We start from the raw sequence: 25,483 nt of genomic DNA on the forward strand, positions 1-25,483 counted from the left end.
TATAGCAGCTTCTTGACAAAATGTGAAATAAGCCAAAGGATAATTGGTAATGCGATAACAAAAATTTGAACTTTCCAGTACAATTTTATTGCAAATTGGCATGCGATGTTCTTGCATATAAGTTTTGGTGTTGGCAGCCATAGCTAATCTCTGATGGCCCCAAGACTAAAGCCACGCATACCTTCACCCAAAACCCCTTTAATCAGTTCAGACAACAACCATCCCTCCCTTCTGCGGCTGGCTTCCATCGTTCATTGCAGTGGCCTGACAGAACTTACAGACGATGCTCCTGATAATGAGGTTTACCAGTGAAGTTAATAGGTATGAATTTATGTAATAAATACTTGAGAGACACAGCTGCTCAGTCAGGTCAAGCCTCTCTGTGGCCCTTAGCCTCTTGGTCTGAAGGCTTCCCTGCTTAAGCAATTTTATAAAACTATTTTAGGGCTAAAAATAAATGCCCAAAGACATGTCACTCAATGCAAAGCTCCAACTCTATGGATCAGCAAACCCAATTCCCCCAATTAAGTACCAAGAGGCACACTACTCCACAAAGCCTCTTGCCCAAGGCACTTGGCTTTATTTGGTCTATGGGCTGGAATGGTGTAAACCTAGTAATGAGTCATGCCATTACATAAGAGTGTGTTGTAGCTCATTTTCTTAGTATGCATCTATTTTAAATATTAATAGGCTAATCAGTCTGAGAATTGTGGGGTAGCTAACAAGCTTATGAGGAGTCCTGGTGGAGCTGCCAGGTAAGCATACAAGGTTGGTGATTCCAACCCATCAGCGCCTCTGGGAGAAAGAACTGACTTTGGCAGGAGTTTGAGCATTATATTTACATTTTTCCAGCTGGGACAGGGGCAGTGTCTGAGATGGAAGGAGGATGCTTGTGTAGAAGCTGGGAGAAAAACACTAAGAGTTTAGAATACCGTCTTCAGAAGACCTGTAGGATTCATCCAGAAGAAAAGAGGAGGGAACAATATAGATTACAGCACTGGTTTTAATGGTAACAGTAGCTTACCAACCTGGAAGTAATCGGAAGGGACTTCAAAAATTATTGGAATGAAATTAAATTATTGGAATTAAAATATAAGGGCATTTCCCCCCAAACCTTCTGAAGCCCTTTCATATTTTTTCATTGTGTAATAGCTTTCTCAGGCTCATGCTAAACAAAATGTGTTTCACGTATCACATTGTATTATTAGTAACATTCTCGATGACCTCTATTATTAGGAAAGAAACCTGGTGACACAGCGGTTAATGTGCTTGGTTGCTCACAGAAAGTTCAGTGTTGCAAACCCACTTGTTCTCCTCTGGAGAAAGTTGGCAATGAGACCCTAGAAACCCAAGAAGCGCTCGGCTCCGAAAGAGCAGGTGGTTATGAGTCGGAAATGACTCAGAGGTGATTGGCTTGGCTCTATCCTAATGACCGAGTTTGAACATTCTTTCCCCAAGCCTTCACACACCGTGTGCTTGGGAAACACTAGTCATTGTATTCCAAGACTTTGCGCAGCTCGTTCAGTTCCTCTTGGGAAGATAAATCTTTGTTGCTCCTAGAGTGTCTTTCCCTTTTTCCCTCCTTGTCTTTCCCTGTCCCCTTTTCATCACCAGAAAGAACTGCAAGCCTGGAACAACACCGGGTAAAATGGCATGCAGATGCGATCTTTAGTTCCACCATGGACAATCAGTACCCCGACTGTTAGTTAATGTGTCAATAGCTATCCTAAGCGGCTCATCTGAACAATTGTGAGGAGCTCATGGATACCCAGGTGGTGCATAGCTGGTTTCATAATCAGGAAGTTTGAAATTGGCAATGATGCATCCTCATCTGCTGTAGAAAGCCAGTGGGCCATTGCCTTCTGTTCAGTTACTGAATTTGAGGTTGAACTTTGTCTACAGTTCTCTTAGTAAGGCCCCCAAGTTCAACTTCTGACTTCATTTGGAAAAATGTCTTCCTACTGTGGTGTTAATGATCGTTTTTTATGTTTCAGATCATATCACTTTACTTATTGGTTAATATTAACTTAATTTTTTCCTGGGGATTAAAAGCTAATGTTGGGAAATACAAGGTAAGGGAAAAATGAAGCAGACTGATGTTTTAAAATCATGGAGTGAAATCACTGTGTAGTTCTTGGGATATTGCAATGTTATGTTTTTCTTCTACAGAGGCTAACTGAGCACTTCTGGTTTTTTGTAATCACATGGAAATATATCACTGTATTTACCTTTCTATTCTTTGTGAATGGAGTATGCATCTTTTAAATGGGTATTTCCAAGTTCTTCCACAAAGATGAGTTAATTACACTTGAAATGTATAGTTAACTTACAGGTTTTCCTTTTGTGACTTATGACACAGAAATGTCTAAACGTTATTTGTTGCTTGTTTTGTCCCTTTGTTTTTCCAGCTCCAAGTAAAACACAATTTTTTACGTTGAAACCTACATTCCCTCTCAGCCCAGAAGTGACACCCACCAAAGCTGGTAATGAGCCTAAGCCTTTTTTTTTAATCTTCCAAAACTCCAGTTGAAAGACTGTGTCATGTATGTATCTCCAAAAAAAGACCTTCTGATTTTCTTTTGGGTATTTGATACACTTTTCCATAGAAAGTACAAAACTGCAAATGGAATTATCTCATGAGAGCGTGCCCCTCTGAGATCATTACGGGGTTGCTCTGAGCTGAGTGGGTCTTTATGCACAGGGCCGCCACAGAGAAGACAGAGACATGCAACGACTTGACTGATTGAGGACTCCTTTGTCTAGGACTACTAAATAGTTTCCAATGTCAAAGTTGCCTGGAATCCCGATCACACTGCACACTAGTCTTTCAGCTTGAAATGCAAGTAGTGTTTCCATCCCCCAAAGAGCCCTGCCTTCTTTGAAGGCCTCTCGGGTCACACACTGCAAGATGAGCAGGGGTCACATTTCCCTGGTGAGCCACATCTCCTTCCAAATTGCTACTGATTTTTAAATGACAGTTTCTGTTTCCTGCTCAGGGGATAGAAATGTTCTTTAGCTAAAGAGTAGAAGCCGTACTTGCAGGGAGAGATTATTCTGTATGTATACTCTGGACAATTACCTGCATAAGAGTAAAACTTTGTATTTTCTATTGACCCTGCATCCAAAGAGTAGTCTTACATGTTGACTTTTAAAAATAAGTTTGAATCCGGTAACGACTGGCACAGTTTCCTTATCATGGTCATCTAAATTTTAAAGCCTTAAGAGATTGAGAAAGATCTATTTCTTTCCTTCACATTACATTGGCTTTGAACTTTAATTTCCATTAATGGCATGTTTGCTCCAAAAACCCACTGCCACTGAGTTGATTCCAACTCATAGACACTTCACAGGACAGAGTAGAGCTGCCACTGAGGTTCTCTGAGGGTTTAACTCTTTCTGGAAGTAGAAAGCTTCATTTTTCTACCACAGAGTGGCTGGTGGTTTTGAACTGCTGCCCTTGTGGTTAACAACCCAACAGGTAACCCACCACACACACAATCAGAGTTCAACTGGGCATGCTTTAATAAATCAAAGAAACCACCGTGAGGTGGGTAGGGGGAATACGTACCTGCTCAGAGAAAGACTTTCTCTGACTCTCTTGGAAGAGGCAGTGGGTGACATTGCCAGATGGAAGGGACTTGGGGATTAGGCAAAGCGATTTCATTGACAGTGTGGCCATGAGTGAGGACTACAGGTCAGAAGCATTGAATGAAAACCTGCACCCAGAGAAGTTATTCTCGGAAGGCCGAGTAACCTAAGAGCCCTGGAATTTAAATCAGGGAGCTCTGACATCTCTGATCACTTATTTAGAAACTATGCTTAGAGGGCTCTTTAGGTTAAAAAGAAGCCAGGGTGGTGTAAATAGTTAAGGTGGGCAGTCCAAGCTAACTGAGCAACCCAGAAGTCTCGGCCGCCTGTTTCTGAAACCCAGCCCTTGACCATCCCTGGCATATAGTTCTACTCTAACACACACCGAGTCCGTGGGAGTTGGAATTGACCCAATGGCATAGTCATAGCCATTCTATTGATGCTGTGTTAGTCATAGCCATTCTATTGATGCTGTGTGTTGAATAGAAAGCAGTTGGCAAGCAGATCAAGAAGTAAGTGGGTGTTTATTTCATTATTTTGAAGTATTTCTGTTATTATAAGTTTTGAAGACATCAAAAAATTCCCCCAAAACTTTAATTTATCTCTAATAAGGTGCATTATTAATTACAGGGGCTCTTCCTCACTTTTCTCTTCTTCCCCTTCACCCAAGTGAACACATGTCAACCCAATTTCAGAGGGTTTAAGAAATAACTCAGAGAGAAAATTCATCATAATATTAAAATGAAGGGGGGGTGGAAAGATACAGTCTTGCCATTCTGTGGTGTTTCAGCAAAGAGCCTTCTTAACTGACATTTCCTTTTCCAAGGTGAAGACATGTGGAAGATTCTGACTTTATATTCTTTTGATTTCGACTTTCCATTCACCTAAGAATGAATTCATTTTCCCCAACAGCAAGTCTAACCACTTTGCAATCAGCCCCAACTCCTGTTGACATACAGTGGCCAGAGGCCACACAGTACTGGGTGGACCTCTGCACACTGCTGCCTTCATGTTAGCTTTATAGATGTGTGTGTGTGTGTGTGTGTGTGTGTGTGTGTATGTATGTATGTATTAGGGCAGACCGCCTGGATGCTTTTGTTGAAGATTTCCATTTCTAGCCAATGCTCAGATGCCTGAATCAGCAAAGACTGTTTGCTGAGACTAATCCGCTGCCTTTTCCAGCCCTCTCTTCAACCTCTCGTTTCTACATTTCCTCTCCTTATGGACTGCTGCCTCACTCATTTTTCCCTTGGGGTTAAGCCAAGGAGTAAAAGTCTACCTTGGGTTTGGTTTGTTTTATAGGTGGATTCCAGTGCATTTCTCAAAAACCACAGCCACCTCCCATGTTCCAACAGTTTTACCTCATCCAATAAGAATTGCTCCTTTGTAGCTTTAATCTTCATAGTTGAAAAGGACATTCTCCGAAGCTTTTAACGGGCTGGGAGAAAAGGAGGGCATCTCCCACGACAGATGTTTGTTTCATGCAATTTTCTTTTGTTTGTTTGTTTCATACATCTCCCACGACAAATGTTTGTTTCATAAATGTTTCTTTTATGTGGTGGAGACAGTTGTGAAGTCTGCTCATTACGAACCTGACCCCCATGCATGGCTTATCTTTTCCTTTGTTTTGTGCTGAAGTGAGCAGTCATCCGTTTACCACTCAGTTTTCAAATGGAATTTTATATCTTTAGTCTTAACACCTTATGACTGTCCAATAGAGGAGGTCTTATTCGATGTATTTGGTTTTAGAAGTAACACTGATTGTTTTTTAGATGCAGCTAAACTTGAAGCTTAATTGATGGGGCTTTATCTTTCTTTAGTTTTTTTCTTCGTCAGAAACTAAAACATTCTGATTTCATACTGAAACCTGGAGCGTCAGAGTCCAGTGGGACTACCCAGTTCTCTGAATCTTTTCTTAAAGAAAGTAATTTTGTGGGATTTAAAACATGAATTACAAACCAACAGCATCAGAAGGATTTCAAAACATTTGCTGTTTTCATATGTGGCTTTATCAGATTGATATGTGTTGACATTTATTGTCCTATTTTTTAGAATTGGAAATACACAGAAGGTATTCAGTTATATCATTGTGTGAGCTCTCTCTCTTCCTGTCTTCTTCCATTCTCTCTCTAACACACACACACACACACACACATCTGCTTCCATTCTAACACACACACACACACACACACACACACACACACACACCCCTAGGTTAAGCACTCAGCTAACAGGCAGTGATTCAAACCCACTGCTTCCATAGTGATTGACAGCCTCAGGAACCCGATGGGGTTGTTCTACTCTGGCCTATCGAGTCACGAGGAGTCGAGATCAAAAGGGTGGCCGTAGGTTTTTCATGGACTTCAATCTGATACATCACTATGGCTGTGTTGTTGTCTATGGGAATTATTTCTGGAAAAGCTCTGTCTTATTTTTTTAATCATTGCTTCATTGTGGTCTCTCACACCTGTGTTAGTCTTTATTCTTGCACAGAGAATGCTTGCTATAGACATGCAGCGCATGTTGTTTCTTGAAGCGGTAGTACTTTGTGCTGTACTAGGAGCCCTGGAGGTATAGTAGTTACTTTGGGGGCTATCACTGCAAGGTCAGCAGTTTGAAACCACCAGCAGCTTTGTGAAAGAAAGATTTCAGGGATTTTTTTGGGGTGTGGGGTGGTGGTGGCTTTTTTTTTTTTGAATCTTTACAAATCACTTTATTGGGGACTCATACAACTCTTGTCACCGTCCATCCATCCATCCATTGTGTCAAGCACCTTTGTACATTTGTTGCCATCATCCTTCTCTAAACATTTGCTTTCTACTGGAGCCCTTCGTATCAGCTCCTCATTTCCCCCTCCCTCCCTGTGCCCCCTCATGAACCCTCGATAGTTTATAAATTATTATTTTGTCATGTCTTACATTGTCTGATGTCTCCTGTCACCCACTATTCTGTTGCCCATCCCCCAGGGAAGGAGTTATATGTAGATCCTTGTGATTGGTTCCCCCTTTGTACCCCACCTTCCCTTCACCCTCCCAGTATCGCCACTCTCACCACTGGTCCTGAAGGGATCATCAGCTCTGGATTCCCTGTTTCCTGTTCCTCTCTGTACCAGTGTATATACGTGCTGTGGTTTAGCCAGATTTGTAAGGTAGAATTGGGAACATGATAGTGGGGGAAGGAAGCATTTAGGAGCTAGAGGAAAGTTATATGTTTCATCATTGCTCTGCTACACCCTGACTGGCTCATCTCCTCCCCGTGACCCTTCTGTAAGCAAATGGCCAATTCGTTCCATTTTAATTTCTCCTTGTAAGACAAAACAACCAACAACAAAAGAACAGTATTTAGATTTGAGGGATAAGGATAAAACTTCTATTATATTTAAGGGATTTAAACAACCAATTAATTTTATTATCTATACCATTCAATTACATTATATGGATTTTTATTATCTTTCACTTGTATAAATTGTGTCACGCATATTCTTTGAGGATTTTCACTTTTAGGAAATATTTGTCTTTATTCTATCTATATTCTTCTCCCAGTTTACCTGTTCTCCAGTGTCTTCAAATTTTACATGACATTAAAGACACTTGTTACAACATAAAATAATTTTCTTAATCGTGGAATTTTAATAGTTGGTGTTTATGTTTCCTGCTGTTTAAAAATAGAGCTCTTTCTGTCACTTCCCTTCTAAAGACGATACTCTTTCTGCTGTAGAATAAGAAGCAATCTCTTTGATGATCTCCTTTTAAAAGCATAAACAGATATTCTAATCCAGTTACCTTTAGAAGAAATTGAATGTACCGAATGCCAGTTTGAATGAACATCGATACTTAGTATCTAGCAGAACATTTAGTAATATTCAGTTCATTATGCAGGGTTTCATGAAATCCAGGACTGTTCGTTTTTTCCTCTCATTATTTACTAAGCACCATGGAGTAAACCTCACTTGAAAATCCATATGCATCAGCCACAAATGCTAGTAAATATGGGAAGTATGGAAACTCGTGGTCCCTCTGGACCGCCAGTTCAATTCTACCCTTCATCAAAGAGTATCGATTTTCACCAACCTGAAGACCACTCAGAGCGAAGAGCACAGAAACGGCAGCTGGTCCGATGTAGCTCTTGCCTCTTCTGTGTTCTCGCAAGAACCTGGTTTTCCTGCTGGAAAGTAAAACAACGGGTTACAGGACTCTTAGAACAAACTCCAGGAGGCTGCCTTCCTCCACAGTCCGGGGGGTGGGGGGTGGCGGGGGGGGAAGGAGGTGCCAGTCTTAAGACTATTGAGTAGTGGGAGGAATAGTTAAAAGTCAACCCCAAATCAGAATTTTCAACTTTTCTATTGTGGTTTGGGGACAAGGCGATTTTGAGCTTTCCTGTCACAAGCCAGTAGAATTCGCTTTTTTTAAAAAATAAATTAAAGAACATTCCTTATGAACAGAAGATTCTAATTTCTGGTTGAGATGTTATTATTCATCACTGACTTTGACATAACTTGCTTGTTTTGCAGCCCCAGAAACTCAGACTGTGCCACCTTCACCATCAGCTATAGGTAATGGTTTGCTTTAGCGAGTGAAAACATAGCATCTTGCTTGAGCATTCTCTGGGTTCAATTGAAGGGTCCCTGGGGGCGTTCATATGGTGAATGTGCTCAGCTGCTAACCTGCAAATTGGAAGCTCGAGTATACTCGGAGGGCTCAGAAGAAAGTCCTAAAAATCTGCCTTTAAAAAAAAAGCCACTGTAAACCCTCCTGAGCATAGTTCCGACACACACAAGGTTGTCATGACCTGGAATAGGTTGAAGGCACCTACAAATGTTGTTTTGTCTCTAGCTTCCATTGCACCGTCCGCCGTACCTTTTTCCCCCTGGCCATTTTTGCAGAAGAACCACTCTTTGCAGGTACTTGACTGGGCAGGGCTCTGAGAGCCCCTGCAAAGTGGCAGTCCTCTCTGACCTGCAAACATGGGTTTGGGCTTGACACAGTCTCGACTGTCCTGATATTTGGGGCAACTATGTCTAGGGCTTGTTTAACATCTTCATTCCTAGCGAAGGGCCCCGGCTTCCCGGCGGCATATGAGTGCTCTCATTTTTGGAAATGTTTTCCCTCCTTTCGAAGCTCTGACATGTTTGCAGATTCTGTTGTTTCCACTGTAGTCTTCCCAGATCTAATAGACCCCAATCTGTCACAAGGAAGTCCATGCAAAGAGAGAAAAGGCAGAGCCATGCCCACTCCTCAAAGGTTCTCCCAAAATAACAAAGCGTGTATTCTACGTGATGCCGTCCTTGCCACGGACCCGGGTTGTCCTTGCCCAAGTGAAGCGCTGGTTACTTTATTACATTCCCATCTGCCAGATGAGAACCATACCTTTGTTTTTCCATCTCTTTCCAAACTTAACTGATTGGCTATGTTTTTGTTCATTCTGTCTAAAAAGCACAGCAATCTAGTTGAAATTTTATGTGGGTAAATAAATGTTTCACCATTGATATTTGTGGAACCTAGTAATTAAAAATCAAGTATATTCTGTATTTAAATGCATCTCATCATTTTTTCCTTTAATTTTGATTCTTTCTGGTGAATTTTTTATGCAGTCTTGGGACCTGGAACAGAGGGAAGCAAACCTTCAACAACTACATTAGGTAATGCCATCGTTGAGTGCCCTCTGTTTCTCCTTTTTCTCATGATTGACGTCTTCAAATTAGAGAAAAATATGTTAAAGAGAATATATAGAAAACAAAAGCTTATTCACAAGCTAAATTCTCACATCCAGCCTCTTAGGGGAATCTCCTAAAGCACTCCGTTCACTGCTTTGAATCTGGGGCAAAGTTCTACTCACTCCATATCCTCAACTAACCAAAACTTCATGCAATAGGAGGGTTTTTGTTGCTAGGCTCATATTTAAAAACCTATATGTTAAGAACCATTTTTATTGCAGATTCCCTATTCTTGTTTTCAAAGAAAAAGTTTTCAATCCTGTCTTTTTAAGAAGTGTGTTTCATAAAAAGAACCACTCCTCGTAAAAGCATATCACTGAATTCAGAACCTGGTCGCATATCTTGGTTTGTGGATTTCTTTAATGCTAAATGAAAAACGTTACCATTTTGAAACTGGGGCCAAAGAGAATATTGATTTTCATCTCTAGAGGTTTCTTAAAAGTCACTTTGCTTAGGCTCCCATTGGAGACACTGCTGCATACGTTGATGTGATGGCGTTCTCATAGTTGTGCAAGATTTTGAGATTTTCTGTCTTAACATGGAAGAATAGAAGAATCTCTTGAACAATCATGGTTTTCAGGACCTCATCCAACAGTGAATTACGGCAGAAAGATGTATAACCAAATAAAAGAGAAGGGCTTGATTGTGCTTCTGAAAGCTAAATAGTCTTGTCAGGGTACATAACCATTCCTGCTGTTAGTAACTAGCTCAACTTCTTTCTTCAGCTTCCAAAAGGAGGAAACCAGGTCATCGTCGCCGCCCTAAAACTACACGTAGTCCCGAAGTGCCCAAGACCAAACCTGGTAATTGTGGTGTTCGGGGCTGCAGTGGACACAGAAAGAGAATGGGCTTTAGGGACAGGAATATTGAATGTATAGGTATCCGCAACGGAGCTTGTTTTCTGAGTCCCTGGGTGGCGCAAACAGTAAAATGCTCAACTACTAACCAGTAAGTTTGCATATTGACCCACTTGGAGGCCCCTCGCTGGACAGGCCTGGCAACCTGACCTCCCTGTGGGGCAGGTCAACTCTGCATGCATTGTGCCACTGTGTATGGGGACCAACTCAACAGCAAGGAGCCGAGCTGTGGTTGGGCTTATTCATAGTGTGCAGCGTTGCAAGGTACACACAGCAGTGACCTGACTCACTAAATACACTCGTTAAAAATGTACCTTCAAAATCTCTATTATACAATTTCATGTTACATCAGTTAGAAGCAAACCAAGAGAGTGGGGATGAGGGAGGAGTCAATGGAACAAATAAAAATCACATGCAGGAGAGTGCTCCACACGGAAGACTCCCTGGCTTCGGGAGCACTGTGTCCTCCTTCACAGTGCTGCAGCATGGGGTGAGGGATGCCTTTTGTTCTTGTTTTGTTTTGTTGCTATTGTAGCTCTGCAACCTGCTACCATAAGACCGAAGCTCTCAGTGCCCACAATCGCTAGTGCCACCCCCTCTGGTAGCTTTCCGGAGGCATCGCTTTGGCTCTCCTCACTCTCATCGCAGGCCTGACTGCGGTTCTACCACCTCATCACTTCCCCTGCCCGTTTCCTCTACCATTCTTTCAAGAGCTCTTTGGACGAATCCTTCAGGGGAGGAGCTCCTTGAGGGAAGGGCTGCGCCCTTGGGCACAACTTCTGGGTTCTCCTGCAGCTTCTGCTCTCCATCGCGCGTGTCCTGGTGCTGAGATTGTCACCCGCTCTTTCCCTCCACGGGACTTCATGCTCTTCCTGGACTGGACACGTGGCAACATGCTACTCTAAGGCCACCATGCTCCTCCCATTGCTTCCCTCGTGCAAACGTTTAAAAGGCGCTTGAAACCTCACTGGTTCTTCACCTTCTGCGCTTCCTTGAGGAATGTGTTTTGAGTCTCTTTGAATAACTAGAGCCATGCACCACTCTGCTTCCAGGGGCCAATACAAAGCTAGCTGGGATGTTTGTAACCTGAGGCCATTAGAAGTCCTAAACTGGCTTTATTCTTGTTAGTGCTCATGCTGGGGCCCCAAGTGTTCATTTCAGCATCTCAACAGTCGCATTAAGTCCACTGACGTTTCCTGATGGAAGTCCAAAGTCCAAAAATCCAGAGCCACAAGTTGTTTTCCCTGTGATGTACTTTTTAATAGTTGTTTAAATTGTCCCACATCTCCCTTCTAAACAACATTTAAATACTGCCTTACTGTATTTAGACTGAAGCAAGCCTATGAATCAAAGAAAGAGAAGTTCTGTACTTGATCATATTTCAAATTGCTTAGATAGGAAAAGGGTCATATTACATTTCCCATTCCTTTTGCTCAAGGAAACAGTTATTCATCATTTTCTGAAAATATTTCCCGTAGAGAAAAGGAAACTCTCATTTGACTGAAAGTGTGCGGCTCACAAGGGCACTTTCTGGCTTCTTGTCCACCCTCGGTCTTAATTTGGGTGTACGTTTATTGAACCCATATCGTATCTTTGCTCAAGCATGCATGCCCTTCAGTTTTATGGGCACAGCCATGTCCAATATGCTCATCTTTAATACAACTTTTTTTGTTAGCATCTAAATCATCCCAAAAGACCTAACATCACATGTTGACTAGCTACAACCCAAACCCAGTTTGGCAATCGATGTGTTGATTTGACTTTCTGAGCTTTGACTGGAAATAGGAAGCAGGATGCAAGTAATTCATCTTCGCCTTTGCAGTTCTGCTAGGACAGTACTTAGACTGATGCTGTTAGGTGCCGTCCCGGAAGTCCCAATTCTCAGTGGAACCCCCTGGACAATCGAATAGGACCACTGCCTGGTCCTGGGCCAGCTTCACAATGCTCTGAGTCCATGTTGCAGTCACTGCATCCTTCAGTCTAGCTCATCAAGCCCTCCTCTTTTTGGCTGCCCCTCCACTGCATCATGCAGGATACCCTTCTCTAGAGCCTGCTCCCTCCTGACAATGTGTACAAAGTTCATGAGAAATAGTTTTGCCACCCTGGCATCTGAGAAGCACTCAGGCCAACCACACTGCCCTGTTATTTTTTAAATTCAAAACCACCAAAGTACTTACTTCCTAAAAGTCAAAACCAAGGACATGCCACCAACAGTCTGTTAGACATAATTCCCATTACTTTCATCTGTTTTAGTTCAGTTTTTGCTTTTTTGAAATGTTGCTTTAAAAATATTTATAAGCTTCCATAGCATATAAAAGGTGGAAACCCACAAAGTATGATTTTATTGATTCCTTCAAGTGGCCGCATTGATGCTTATGTGCTAACTGAGCAAACAAATGTGTAGAAAATAAGAAAATGTTTTATCTAATGGCCTGAGAGATTCCTTTTCTTAATCCATTATTAGGCCTTGTTTTATGAGTTTTGATTCATAGTGAATGGAGCCTGCTGTTTTCTGTATCTAGGTAATGTTTAAAAGTAACTTAGTAACCATAACCAGGCAGAAGAAAAAAAAGATAATCCTTTATTGGCATTTTAAAGCAGTAACTATGAACCGATTTCCCACCAAATAAGGCACTTACATAGTAATAGGAATTATGTAATGGGAATTATGTCTAACAGCAGTTCTGAAAATTTAACAGCTTTGCAGATAAAAATTTCTCCCAAAATGCCAGTCAGTGCGCAATGCTAATTTACTTAGGAAACATGTCATAATAAGTCTATCAAGAAGGTGATTTATATCAATTTAGAACAAGCCAGTTTGTTACCTCAGCATTAAGAATCAGTATGCACTGAACAGTTTAGCCTTTCCACTTCCATTACTTACGTCTCTGTTTTTCCTGGGGTAGCCTTTGATCCTGCTACCTCTGAAATGAAGTCCTTAATCACCGTAGCTACCGTGCCTTGGTCTGCGTGCGTCGTAATTCTCTGAGCTTGCTTCTCCAGTCTCTTGTCATGATCTGTGTTCTGCTGTTCATTTTGTGGTTGTTGGGGTTTTTTTTCCCCTGTAGTCTTAAAACTTGTTGATCCAGTAAAACTCATGAAAGTCAGAACTCGGTGGACGGTGGACGCCCTTGTTCATCCGGGTCTCCCGTGTGGTCCTCCTTCGGCAGTGCAGTCTGAACGCTTTCCCGCCACCCATTTTGTCGTGAGAGCATTTGCCCTTTCCTTCTCTGACCATGTCCACCTCACACCGGTCCTGGCTTTCACGGGTTTTATGATATATTCAACAAGGGCCATTTTAGCATCCAATTAGGCCCTCTCACCTGTGCCGCTCAGCTGCCGACACCTGTATGCTTCTGGTTCTTGAACCCCTGGAGGGGCATTCCATCGCATGTTGACGCTATCACTCCCTTATAAACGTGTTACGTATTTGCCGATGACGCCTTTCAGTGTTGTGGCTAATCTCTCAGCTTTAAGGAACAAGAAACAGAGACACAAACTTAACAGCACAGAGCTGTTGCTCTTTATTTTCTGTGAGTAATTGCATCGTTTCGTGATGGCCCCTGCTCCTCACTTGCCAACGGTCTCTTTCTTTGAGATTTTGCAGTTATGATAATAGTATTAATCCTCTTACATTAGTGGTGTACAGATGGCAGTAACAACCAGAGAAAGGGTGGCCTGAGAGTATGACACACTGACTATGGCAGGAAGAGGCATCAGTCGAGTTGGCTGAGCCAGGATGCTCAGTGGTTTATAGTCCTCCTCCATTGTGTGGCCTGAAGTGTCATCCTCCATTTTCACACAACACCAACTTCCACATGATACATACTCTTTGTCACCTAACCATGTCAATAAACGAGGAGTGACTGAATGATAGAATTACAGAAATCTGATTTACCTTGATTCAAAGTTGAATAATTGGACTTTTCAAAATTTTTCTTCTGTTTTCTGCCTGAAATGTGATCTAGTTATGCATTTGAAATGGATAGTAAGAGACAGAATCAGGTTTATTACAAAGGTTATCCTTCTGTAATTCTCACAATCCTCCAGCCGGATAGCTGGGGTGGAGATATCTTTCTAACCCTCCCCACCACTGCCAACTCTCAAAACAAATCACAGTAGCAGTTAAAGCCTATCAATTACCAATAATTCTCCAGAGTAATTTGAAATTACATTCCAGGCTATGGAAAGAATTTTCTTGAGATTTTCAATGTGGTTGGAACCAGGTAATTGAATGCAGAAAAAAATTTTTTTTTTCCATAGTCTTTCCGTAGCAAATCACAAAGGTGATGGTGATTTCATGAGATAAGTAGACACCAGACAACTGTCATTCGTTTGAGGACAAACAGCCTATTTTCCCGGAATTCAGAAATGCGTTTTAAATGCTGTAGGGTTGAAAAGATTAATTTTCAAGGTAACTTTATTGCTTTCTTTGTACTTTGAAAATCTTGCTCTCTTTTTTAATTGTATTGCTTTCTGATCAGTTCCTGCCACAGACATTGAACCTGCCACTGTACGAGCCAAGGTGCCAGGAGCCGCATTAGGTAATGGCTTGTCTGAGAGCGCGTGTCTTTCTGCTCATCGTCCAGTCTAGTCCATCATCATTTGAGTCTAAGAATTTTCCTTCATACAAGTTTTTTTAATCATCTTCTCTTATCATTCAACTCCATTCTTCATCTTGAAGACACTGAAGATGCTTAAAAGAAGTTACTCAATCATTGTAGGCAGCTAGGGCACGGCATTTACCTTCCACACAATCCAGGATTCATTACTGTTCTACAGTACTGATCTTAGTCAAACAGTGCTCTAGGTTAAACCTGAATTTCAATCTGATTGGTACTCTGGGGCCTATAAGCATCAATTACAGTTATCTGAACATCTTGCCCTACGCTGTTCCAAGATATGCATTTCTATTGTCTAAGAACTTAAATGTGCTGGTTCTACTGGTGTTGAATAGGATGTGTGCCTGAGCCAAAGAAAGCTATAAGTACAATCTCCCCAAAGCAGGCAAACCTGCATCCTTCTGGATGCCCTGTGCAAATACTGTGCTTGGGCCTCCCTTGGGGCATGGTCTTCTTGGAAAGCCTGATCATAAAGCATTTAGATTAGTAAAATAATATTATGTATTCTGTCTTCTCCAAAGAACTATCACTAGGCAAACAAACAACAATGTGGTGGTGAGGATGAATAGAGTCGACCAAAAGAAAATTCCAAACCAAATAGTTACCTACTTCACCACTCAAGAAAATATAGCAAAGTTTTAGAAAACTTAGAGTTAGGAGTGGTTCTTTCTTTGTTTCTGGGGCTGTGAGACAACAATAACTAGTTTTCTTTCTTTAGTTCCCCAAACAACACAAAGAACACAAAAACGTCGCCCACATTCCAAACATAAAACCACACCGCGCCCAGTGACATCTCCGACAAAACTCGGTAAATATGGGGGTTCTGGTCCTGCTGGGATCCCACTAGCTGTGATCCAGGGGTGGGGGTAGTGCAACGCTCATGGAATAGTCCCAAGGCCCCTATAGGAAAAGTTCCAGAATAGGAAAGTAGCTGCCTTACTACTGTGTTGTGATGATACCTGGATCCCCAGACTTCTTTATGCAGCTTACAGAGGACTCTCTTCAATCGGAACATTTTATTTGCTTCTCTAAACGCTCAGTTTTTTGTTTTTTTTTGATTCTGGCTCCTTAAAAATTTGTTTAACTAAATATCTAGCTATCACATTGGTTCAAACTGTCACGCATTTATTAAATGCAGCACTGGCAGTTAATATTTGTGAATCTGAATAAACTGAGGACAGGGTCAGAAATAGTGACTTGGCTTGGTTGAGGAAGGAAGGTGCTCTAGCGTCAAGCAGTCAATAAATAGGAACAAAGAAACATGGGCAAAAGCAACGTAAGAAGAGACGTCAAAATCTCCATGGAAAATGGCATTATATGATAACGCGATTTCTCCGTGAACTTTCCCCCTCATCTTCATTGTTACTAACAACGGTGAGGCATGTGATTAATTCTTAGAGAAACAAAAGATTCCTGGGCAATTGAGTGTGATGTGCTCCTTGTGGATTTGTTCAAAGGATGAGCACAAGTAGTATAAACTGAGGCCGGAGGGGGCTGATATCTGTGAGGGCAACAGCAGAAGTGAGCCCACTTGAGAGAAAGGCAGCATTCTCTAAGCAAAGGGTAGAACATTCTGATGGGAGATGCTGCTTTGGAGTTAGTCCATAAAAATGGCGTTGAGTGTCTCCCTTCAGTGATTGAGTCTGAGCTAAGTGGTTACCTCCAGGGTCAGGCTTTTCTGTCCTCCGGACAGAGGTGCACTAACTTAGCCCGTGGACTGAATGACCATGCCTTGTTCTTTTGTGTGCCTTTGTTTGGACGAAGTGGCTCTTAGCATCAGAAAGAGAAAACAAAGTATCCAGTGTGGTTATCCATTTTACTGTTTCCACTTAGCTGCACCACTAATTGTGTCCATCCTGGCCAGAGCACCACTGCGCACTGGTAACAAAGTATTCCCGGAGCTTGTTTGCTAGTAATGGTTAAGCACACGGTTATTTTAGTAAGGTTTTCTATTGTGTTATCAAGTAACATGCAAGCACCACAGGTGGTTGTGTAGGTTTAATAGACAATAAAATTGGGCAACACATCATTATCAAGTACATCAGTGCCCCAACTGATGAAGATTTCCAGGATAATTCTGTATCAATCCATCAGGAAATTGGAACAAAAAATGTTCGATGGGTTGATGATTATGTCAGAATATATCAATCTTAAAAGAGAGCAGTATAAACTCAACACTTGTAAAGAAGAGAATAATAGAAATCTTGCTAAGACAACCACAGGATCCGTGAGCCATGATCAGAAAACCTCTGGGGTCTTAGAAATAGGGCATGTTCATTAGGTCTCTATTGTTTTCTGGAAGAACAAGTTTCAAATGTTTCACTGAGCCTGATCACCTGAGAACAATGGTGTGGAAATGAGGCCGATTCAAAAGGCTCGCTGAGGTTTAAGGCATAGATATAACTTCTTAAATTAAACACACACACACACACACACACACACACACACAGGGGCTTCAGAAGTTTGTGGAAACATGGAATTAAAAAAATGATTTAAGTCTCTTCCTCTGTGTGTGTGTGTGTGTGTGTGTGTGTGTGTGTGTGTGTGTGAGAGAGAGAGAGAGAGAGAGGAGAAAGAGAGAGAGAAATTAAACAGCCCATAGGCTTTCGATATTGAATAGATCTTTAGTGTCATGGGCAGGTGAATGCTCTCTGTTTTCATAAAGCAAGGCGTGTTCTTTTAGTTCACATTAGCAAGGTGTACCGCTACCTATGCAGACATTTTAAGGATGTGAGCATTTTGTAAGAACAAGTATCTGTGCACCCTGACCTCGGAGCTTGGCCAGTGTAGCTTTGGTTGTACAGTCAAAAAGAAAGGGAAAGAAGCCAACTACATTTTCAAGAGATTTTAATGACTTTTATCACGTGTTTAACATTTTTCCCCTAACACTTCTTGGTACAGGCTTTGAACCCATTACTCCTGGGACATCTTTAGGTAATGCTTTCATTTTTGCAAGTACTTTCCCTGTTCACTGTCAACATATCTAAGTTGCTATATATATGGCTGTTTCTCTGTTTGTTGACATACATACTACTAACTCTGTTCGTGTTAAAATTCTGAAGGCGCTCTTATTTTTAATGGAAATATTCATACAAGCCTAAGTCAAAACAGCTATTTGCTATATATCCCAGCTTGAAACTGCACAATACCCATCTGCATTCTCTTTAAATAATCTTGTTAGAGGCTGAAGTTCAAATATAATTCCGCATCTACTCATAGTTTCCTGATGTATAGCCTTTGATTTGATATCGAGTATGATGACACCATGAAACTGCTTTAAACATCTTGTTCTCCATATTTTAATTCCTGTATTATTTTCTTCTGTAAAATTTTATGTATCATAGTAAATCATTAAGTAAAAAAATACAGACAAGTCTAGCTCTTTTGTTTTATAGACAAATGCTATAGAATTAGTTTCTTGCATACTATCATAGTGATTCGTAATCTGATGTAGGCTCGGGATCATTTAAAATAATCATGTTTAAGCTCCAGCCAGAGAATCTAAGAAGCCCTAGGGATCTTAGAGCCAGATTATTTAAATATATTCACAGTTTAGCAAGCCAAAGCACCATGCTAATCCTAAGTTTTTTTCTTCCTCAGCTCCAACAACAGCAAAAGTGGCCCATCATCTACATCCCAAACCTAAACCCATGCCCCATCCAGCTGTCCCTCAAACCAAACTGGGTAAATATGGGGCTTCTGATTCAGGGAATCCGAGAAGTTTACCCTCAGTTGGGCTCCTAAATGCTATGCGGATATTTAGGGGTATGCATGATAACGATGGTGGACAAATTCACTTGTCTAGAAAACTCTACCCTCTTTTCAGAGTAAATGGTACTTGTCAGCTTGGGAATTTTGCAAGAAATGTGTGAGACAGCCAAGTACTTAGTGTTTCCATAATTGCTCTTTATTCACAATCATTTTATTTATACTTTTTACTGTTAGATTCCATTCATGCTCTAAAGCTAAGGCTTAATCAGAAAGCATTGCGTCAGTACAGTCAGCTCTTGTCAACTCCTTTAATTAAGCGCTGTTAGCAGCTATGGGATACACGGCCAGTAGGAGGTGCCTTACTTCCCACAATCTGTGTACTACATTGGTGGGAAAGAATGAAGATCACCAAGTGTATTCAAATGGGAAATCGTTTCTTAAATGGCCTAAATGCATGGTTTAACTTGGTAAATTTGTGGGGAGGAAAATAGCCAAGGAACTAAGGAAGAAGTCAGTCCAGAATTGGGTTGAGTGGAGGTACAAGGGAACAAACACTGTCCTGGGCGCTCTGGGCAGAGGATGATTTACATGAAAGAGGGCAAACTGGGTTGATGCTTGCCTGTTCAGTGAGTGGGCCCACAGGATGGGCTAGAAGGGAGCTGGGGTGTCTCTCTAAAAGCTTAGCTTGGACCCAGGGGGTTTTAGTGGTCCTTATCTACGCATATGATTGGGCTTTTTGTGTTCATGGAAGTGAAGTTGCCCTGCCTAAGGACACACACTGTGAAGCCGTGCTTCCTCTTCTTTGGTCAAGCCCCACCCTCAACAGGCAGGGATAGCACTCACGCCTGTGAGCACTGGCAGCAGGAATGGTTAGGGGCCACCATAAGATCTGTCTGTCTGACGCTGTGTTGTCTTTCAACCATATGAACTGTTTATTGCACCACTATGATTTTTATTAGTCTTTATTTGGATTTTTTGGGGCTTTCATAATAGTGCTCGTTAGTGTTCACCATGTCTTTTTCAAACCAAACCAAACAAGTCTGCACAGTTTTATGGGGGAGAGACTTCCATTTGTCACATCAGCTAATTCATTACCCCATCAGATTTTACTTTGAAAGACTTAAAGAATCCAGAGACTGTCTTCTAAGGTAAATGAGTACTTGGTGAAAGCTTGGGGAGATACTCAAAAGGAAAACAGAAAAACCTTCCACTTGCTTCCACTTGCTCGTGAGTTAGGGATAATCTTAGAAGTCGCCTTTGCAGCCTTAAAAGCCTTTATTTTTACTGGTAAGATGGATTTTCTGATAATTGCACTCACAACATCTCTTTGATTTATTTGATGCCTTCTGGTCAGTTCCTGCCACAGTCCTTGAACCAGCTTCTCTTAGAACCGATGCTCCAGAGACTACACTAGGTAATGCCACGTCTGCTCCCCAGGGCCTGCTTTGCATGTTCCTTTCAGACCAGGCCCGTCACCATCGCAGTTACCGCTTCTCCAGCTCCTCAGGGCTCTGTGTTGTCCTCCACTGTGACCCAATTGCTTCCTAAAACATTAAGCCACATGAAAATAGCTCCTCCTTTGTTCGTTCGCTTAAGCCATCCAAGCTTGAGCTTATTCGTTCAGTATGCCTGTCTGCAACGTAAAGTCTCTGAATCTGTGGCCCCTCACCTTCATCTAGCCTTTCAGTCAGCATTCTGCATGCCTAGTCCTGATCTGGACTGAGGACATTTTAATAGCTGTTACGGTGGCCAACTTCTCTTGCAGATCTAATGGCCGGCACTTTGACCGCCTGCTTGATTTGCTTTCTGTTGGTTGCTTAAGAGAATTACATGATACTGTTTCCGGTAGCAGTGAAATAGAAAGAATAGACAAGGCTAGTACATTTAAATGGTTGTCAGCCCCATTACCTGAGCCTTGGTGGCACAGGGGTTAGAGTGCTCGGCTGCTAACTGAAAGTCAATGAGTTGATCCTGCTGCCACTCAGTGGGAATGAGGTGTAGCAGCCTGCTTCGAAAAGATTTATAGCCTTGGAAACTATCTGAGGCAGTTCTAGTCTGTCCTGTAGGGCCACTACCAGTAAGAATCCACTTGAGAGCAGTGGGTTTCGTTTGGAGGTTTCAAGATGAGCGCTGGTGTGAGATTTAATCTACTTCTTAAACCCACCACTAGAACATAGCAAGTTCTTTTCATGTAAGAGCCCCTTTGGGAATGTCCTTAGAAAAGCCTGGTTACAAGCACTTTGAGTTTCTGTGTGACTTTTATTCCTATGAGAAATCTGCATGTAAATGATATGGCAAGAGAGAGAGAGAGAGAGAGAGAGAGAAGCCAAAAAAAGGGTTATTACTTTGACCTCCAAAGAAAAACCTCCTGAAACTCAAGGTGTCATAATACATTATCCTATCGATGTCTTCTGGAACCAACATCACTTTATTAACCTGAGGTTTTTTCCCTGCAGCTCCCCAAATGCCTCACCGACCTCGCCATCCATCTCGCAAACGTAAACCCACACCAAGACCACCACTGCCTCACCCTGAACTCGGTAATTGAACTGATGCTGGCTGAGGAAGCCTTACCAGGGAAAGCGAAGGGGCAAGTCATGGCTGGGATGTGCTTCAATTCCAGACGAGGTGGTTAACACCTGGTGGGGAGGTCCATGTAGTGACTGGATCCAACCCAATTTGCAAATTGTACCTTTTCTCTACTTAGTCATTGAATCTTCTCATGCAGTTCTATATCCTTCACATACTGAACATGGGGATAGATCAGAGCGGCTAGAGAATGAAATGCGTCTCCATGCAAATAGATTATTTCTTGATAGCCACGAGAGGTCCAGGAATCTGGATGACGCGGTTAGCTAGGTGCTTGGCTGTCAGTGAAAGATTGGTGGTTCACCTTCACTAAGCGGTGCCCTGGGAGAAAAGCCTGGTGTTTCTCGTAAGGCCATGTACACTGGAACCCCTTTGTGCTAGTCTGCTCTCAATCCCCGACCACGCCCTGCGTCTGAATCAACTTGATGGCAATGGGTAGCCTTGTTTCTTACTCTGAGGGGGTGGAATCCAAAGAAACGACCTGAGCCGTGAAGCCACTACAGATTTGGATGACTCAGGCTCTTTTTCTAAAGATGGCTTTTCAGTAGGATGGGCAAGGTCTTCTCTGATACACTGAGGAGACGCAATTCCTCAGACTGTGAAACATTCGCGTGTCTGGTCACAGGGCTAGTTCTCTGAGTGCGAAGTGCATGGGTAGCTTCCTGCAAGTACCAAGTCGCCTTGGCTCTGAAGCTTAACAGTGTTTGCTTTGCCCTTTCAGAAACATTATTATCCCTTTGAGGGAGTGGATTGAGCTGTACACATTGTTGACATTTCTTCCCCCTCCCCTCCTCCATTGTTATTTTTGCTCTCTTCCTGTTACAGTGCTTGAACCGGTCACTCCTATAAAAGAGGCTCCAGGCACAGCCTTTGGTAACGTCCCTTTCTGACCTCCATCAAGTGCTTTCTTTGCTGCTGGCCACTCCTTTGCACTCTGTGCTGTCATTCCATTGCATTCCTCCTCTTTAAGAGTTGTAAATGCAGAAAACAAGTTGCGTCTTGTTTTGAAGAGAATCGTTTCAGAACCTACTTTGACACAGCTTCCTGCCCTGTGACTTACTTTAAAATTGTGTTACCTTATGTCTTTTAGCTTAAATAGGGCTCTCTGCAAAGGTCCATTTCCTATATCTTTGTGACTATCTAACCTTGACCTATGCCAGCCAATCGAGCAAGGACGTTTCTCTATAGTTCCGTGTACATGCATGTTATTATTTTTTTGTAAACAGTGGGTAATGCACTTTCATCGAGTTATGTAAAAATAACATGAGCAAGGCTAGACTGCTTAATGAAATAATAAGCTTCATTTGGAGTGTGAATCTGATTCCTTGCACTCCACTGTGGCTTAGAAATCGGCTCTTTCATTTCACCAGAGAACTTTATGCGAACATGATAAGAATACTACTCTGACTGTCTGAATTAATCATTTCACTTTTATGTCCAGTTTGGCCCCAAAGTATCTTCACTAACAAAAGAAGATGCAATATAAGTAGCATGTTGTTGATGTTGTTTGATGAGTTAGTTCCAACCCAGGAGAGGCTGTAAACACGGCAGCATAAACACGGCTCAGTCCAGCGCCCTTCTCCCACGGTTTCTGTGCTGGCGCCCCGGTTGCAGCCACGGTGCTAATCCATCGCCGTGATGGTCCTGTTTTCCCTCGACACTCCTCTTTGCCATGCATGGTGTCCCTTTCGAAGGACTGTCCCTCCTGACATGGGTTCAAAGTACTTGAGATAAAATCTGACTCTCCTTGTTTCTAAGGAGCATTCCCACTATACTTCTTTCAGGATATATTTGATTGTAATAGCATAGTAGGGGCAACATTTCCACATTAGGAAGATATACTTCCATTACTTATGAAGCTCCCATAAGCTTTGGAAAATTGAAGTAAGAGTATTTTAAAACCGATAATCTGTAGAACCATATGCTTTGAAAGTAATTACAGATATTTTGCTTCATTTTTTGACCTCTGAAAAGCATCCCAATGAGCATTCCATGCTCAAAACCACCCGGAGACCAGGTGTGTCCACGACTAGAACAGACAGAGAAAGCGGAGCTTGGGAGTTGGTCGTTTGTTGGACACTTAACCCATAACCCCTCTAGTGGGTGAGTCATAGGGAGCCATAACTTTCTGAGATTTGGCAAAAAGTTACATTCAGAAGAGAGAGCGACGTTCAGAGTCTTCTCTTTAAATCCGGGGAGTCAAAAACAGGTTTTGCTTCCCAGTCCTCAGACCCCTTGAGCATATAAACCGCCACTGCGTCCCATGCCTCCTGAAGAAGAAGGTCGAGGGCGTGCACAGGTTTCGGATGTTTATTTTCTGCGGGAGGAGAGAGAGATCAGTGTTAAGCGTTAGCCTCCTCAAAGGGTTTTAGAGACGTCAAAACCCAATGGGGCTTCCGTTCAGTGCAGGAAAGAGTTGGGGCCTGAAAGTCAAACCAGCATGTTGAGGCACTCCAGAGGGGGGCAGTGATCCTGCTGCTTCTGGGTAAAAACTTGTTGCTGTTGCTAATTCTACATTTGAAGGACTCCAGAAGAAGTTGAAAGAAGACTGGAGAGTCTGACTCAGGAGTTTGATGATGTGGGCCTGGGAAATCACTGGTGCCCACATCAGACATTGCTTGTCCTCTCCTGAGAAAGGGCGAGGTCTTTCCTAGAAGCCACAGACTGCGTGGCCGCCCTTACCCTGACTTTAACTCAGAGAGAAGTCACCCGCTGTTTGAACGTTGACTTCTCACAATGACCATTCTTGGTCATTAGTGTCCTATCTGCTTAGATTCCTGTGGAACTGTTTTTGCAATCCTAATTGGATCAACAATGTAAACGCTTTCTTTATTCAACAAGTTAGTTCTTTACTTACTTTTGGAGAATGGCTGGAAGCATATCGAAGCAATTGCCTGCCATGTTACTCTGATAATCAAACACTAACTAAAGACACTGCTTGTCACTTATGGCGCTATGTAGAGATCAAGAGTGATAGCTGTCTTATGAGTTGGAGGAGTCCTAGTTAAAGTGTGGTCAAATCTGAACAAATGATTGATTTGTTATCAAAAAAAAGCTATCAAGAAATTGAAATATATATATTCTAGCAGGAACATTCTGTTAGCAAGTTCATTTTAGGATGACTGCTGTATCTCATCAGAGTTTGAAAGAAACGGTTTTGTTTATTTTATTATTCAGTTCCTGTTACAGACCCTGAACCTGTTACTTTTAGAGCTCGGACATCTGGGACCCCATTAGGTAATGACTCGTGCTATTCGCCAGTTGCTTTGGCTGCTCGTTGTGCAGGCCCTTCTCCATGCCCACGCCCATGGCTTCCTCATCATGAGCCCCTTCATTCCCTGCCCTCATCCATTCCATCACTCTCTCCATCTTAAGGTCACTAAGATCTCTGGAAAACAACGTTTCTGGCGCTTTTATGAGAGCCAGGCCTAAGCTTAGTTGAAAACCTTTTTCTGCCACATGGTCCATTTGAGATGGTCACATTTGCCTGTGCTTCCTGTAATGTTCTCTGCCAAAGCTTCACTCCAGTCAAGGGGGACCATCTCTTTTCTAGGCTCAGCAGCAATGCCCATTATTCCGCTTTGCTGCACATCTTGATTTCAGAATATTTGTAGGACCTCTTCTTGTTTCTTTGGTAATATCTTAAGTAATAATGGAGTTTGCCATTCATTTGAAAGGGGGATTCATTCAAAACTCAGATTTTATCAAAAAAGGGTCTCTTCACTGATGAGGCCCTTTGATGTGCTTATAAGAGAGTGGGGGACTCCTTTCCCAGCCACTTTCCTCCAGCAGGAAGTTTTCTACGTGTGTGAGTCTAATTGCCAATCTTTATACGTTAAATGAAAACCCCAAAATTGCCTCCAGCGTATCCTTAAGAATATTATTTTTTAAGGCACAGCATAAGAGGAGTAAAAAATTCAAACTATAAGAATTTCTAGAACCCTCCAACACCTCAAACGTTGTGTGACCTCAGCCCCGGAGCCATATGACCCAGAGTGAGTGACAGGCTTTTCTCTCTGCAGTTGCTACCACAGCCCAAGGACGGCGCCGAGTTAAAAAACCCAAATCCACACGGAGGCCCAAGAAACCTCAGATCACACCGGGTAAATGTGCGATTCCCAGGCCTCGGGTTGACCGCCCGCAGTCCATCCCCATGAATTCACCGGTGGGCGGTAATGGCCCTCATCCCCCCAATCATGAAGCCACGAAGTAGCATCCGTAGCATCTCCTCTGCCCGCTGGTCAAGGAGAATGTGAAACCTGACCGGGGCCCACGGGCTTTACTCTTCCGATGTAAGAGGCTTCTTTGAAGCTATTGCCTTGGCTACCTTAGACGGAAGGACTAGCAAGAGCAGCAGCTCTCAATCTGTGAGTTGTGGCCCCTTTGGGGGTCAAACGACCCTT

At 42.4% G+C, this 25,483-nt stretch overlaps 1 protein-coding gene across 7 annotated transcripts in view; it reads left to right on the top strand.

Moving 5' to 3' along the window:
* ABI3BP (ABI family member 3 binding protein) overlaps positions 1-25,483 on the top strand; it is a 252,621-nt gene that overhangs the window by 147,919 nt on the left and 79,219 nt on the right. For 5 of the 7 annotated variants that reach the window (XM_075542610.1, XM_075542615.1, XM_075542611.1 and 2 more), the window contains 13 exons: positions 2,409-2,483; positions 8,099-8,140; positions 9,179-9,226; positions 10,027-10,104; positions 14,643-14,702; positions 15,499-15,588; positions 17,682-17,714; positions 18,381-18,464; positions 19,846-19,905; positions 20,948-21,031; positions 21,906-21,953; positions 24,258-24,317; positions 25,103-25,183. In XM_075542610.1, coding sequence (XP_075398725.1) covers positions 2,409-2,483; positions 8,099-8,140; positions 9,179-9,226; positions 10,027-10,104; positions 14,643-14,702; positions 15,499-15,588; positions 17,682-17,714; positions 18,381-18,464; positions 19,846-19,905; positions 20,948-21,031; positions 21,906-21,953; positions 24,258-24,317; positions 25,103-25,183 — 843 coding nt within the window. The remainder of the gene's footprint in view (positions 1-2,408; positions 2,484-8,098; positions 8,141-9,178; positions 9,227-10,026; positions 10,105-14,642; positions 14,703-15,498; positions 15,589-17,681; positions 17,715-18,380; positions 18,465-19,845; positions 19,906-20,947; positions 21,032-21,905; positions 21,954-24,257; positions 24,318-25,102; positions 25,184-25,483) is intronic. The other 2 variants (XM_075542613.1, XM_075542616.1) reach the window with 2 other exon arrangements.

The sequence above is a fragment of the Tenrec ecaudatus genome, chromosome 2, assembly GCF_050624435.1.
Source record: "Tenrec ecaudatus isolate mTenEca1 chromosome 2, mTenEca1.hap1, whole genome shotgun sequence".
Lineage (NCBI taxonomy): Eukaryota > Metazoa > Chordata > Mammalia > Afrosoricida > Tenrecidae > Tenrec > Tenrec ecaudatus.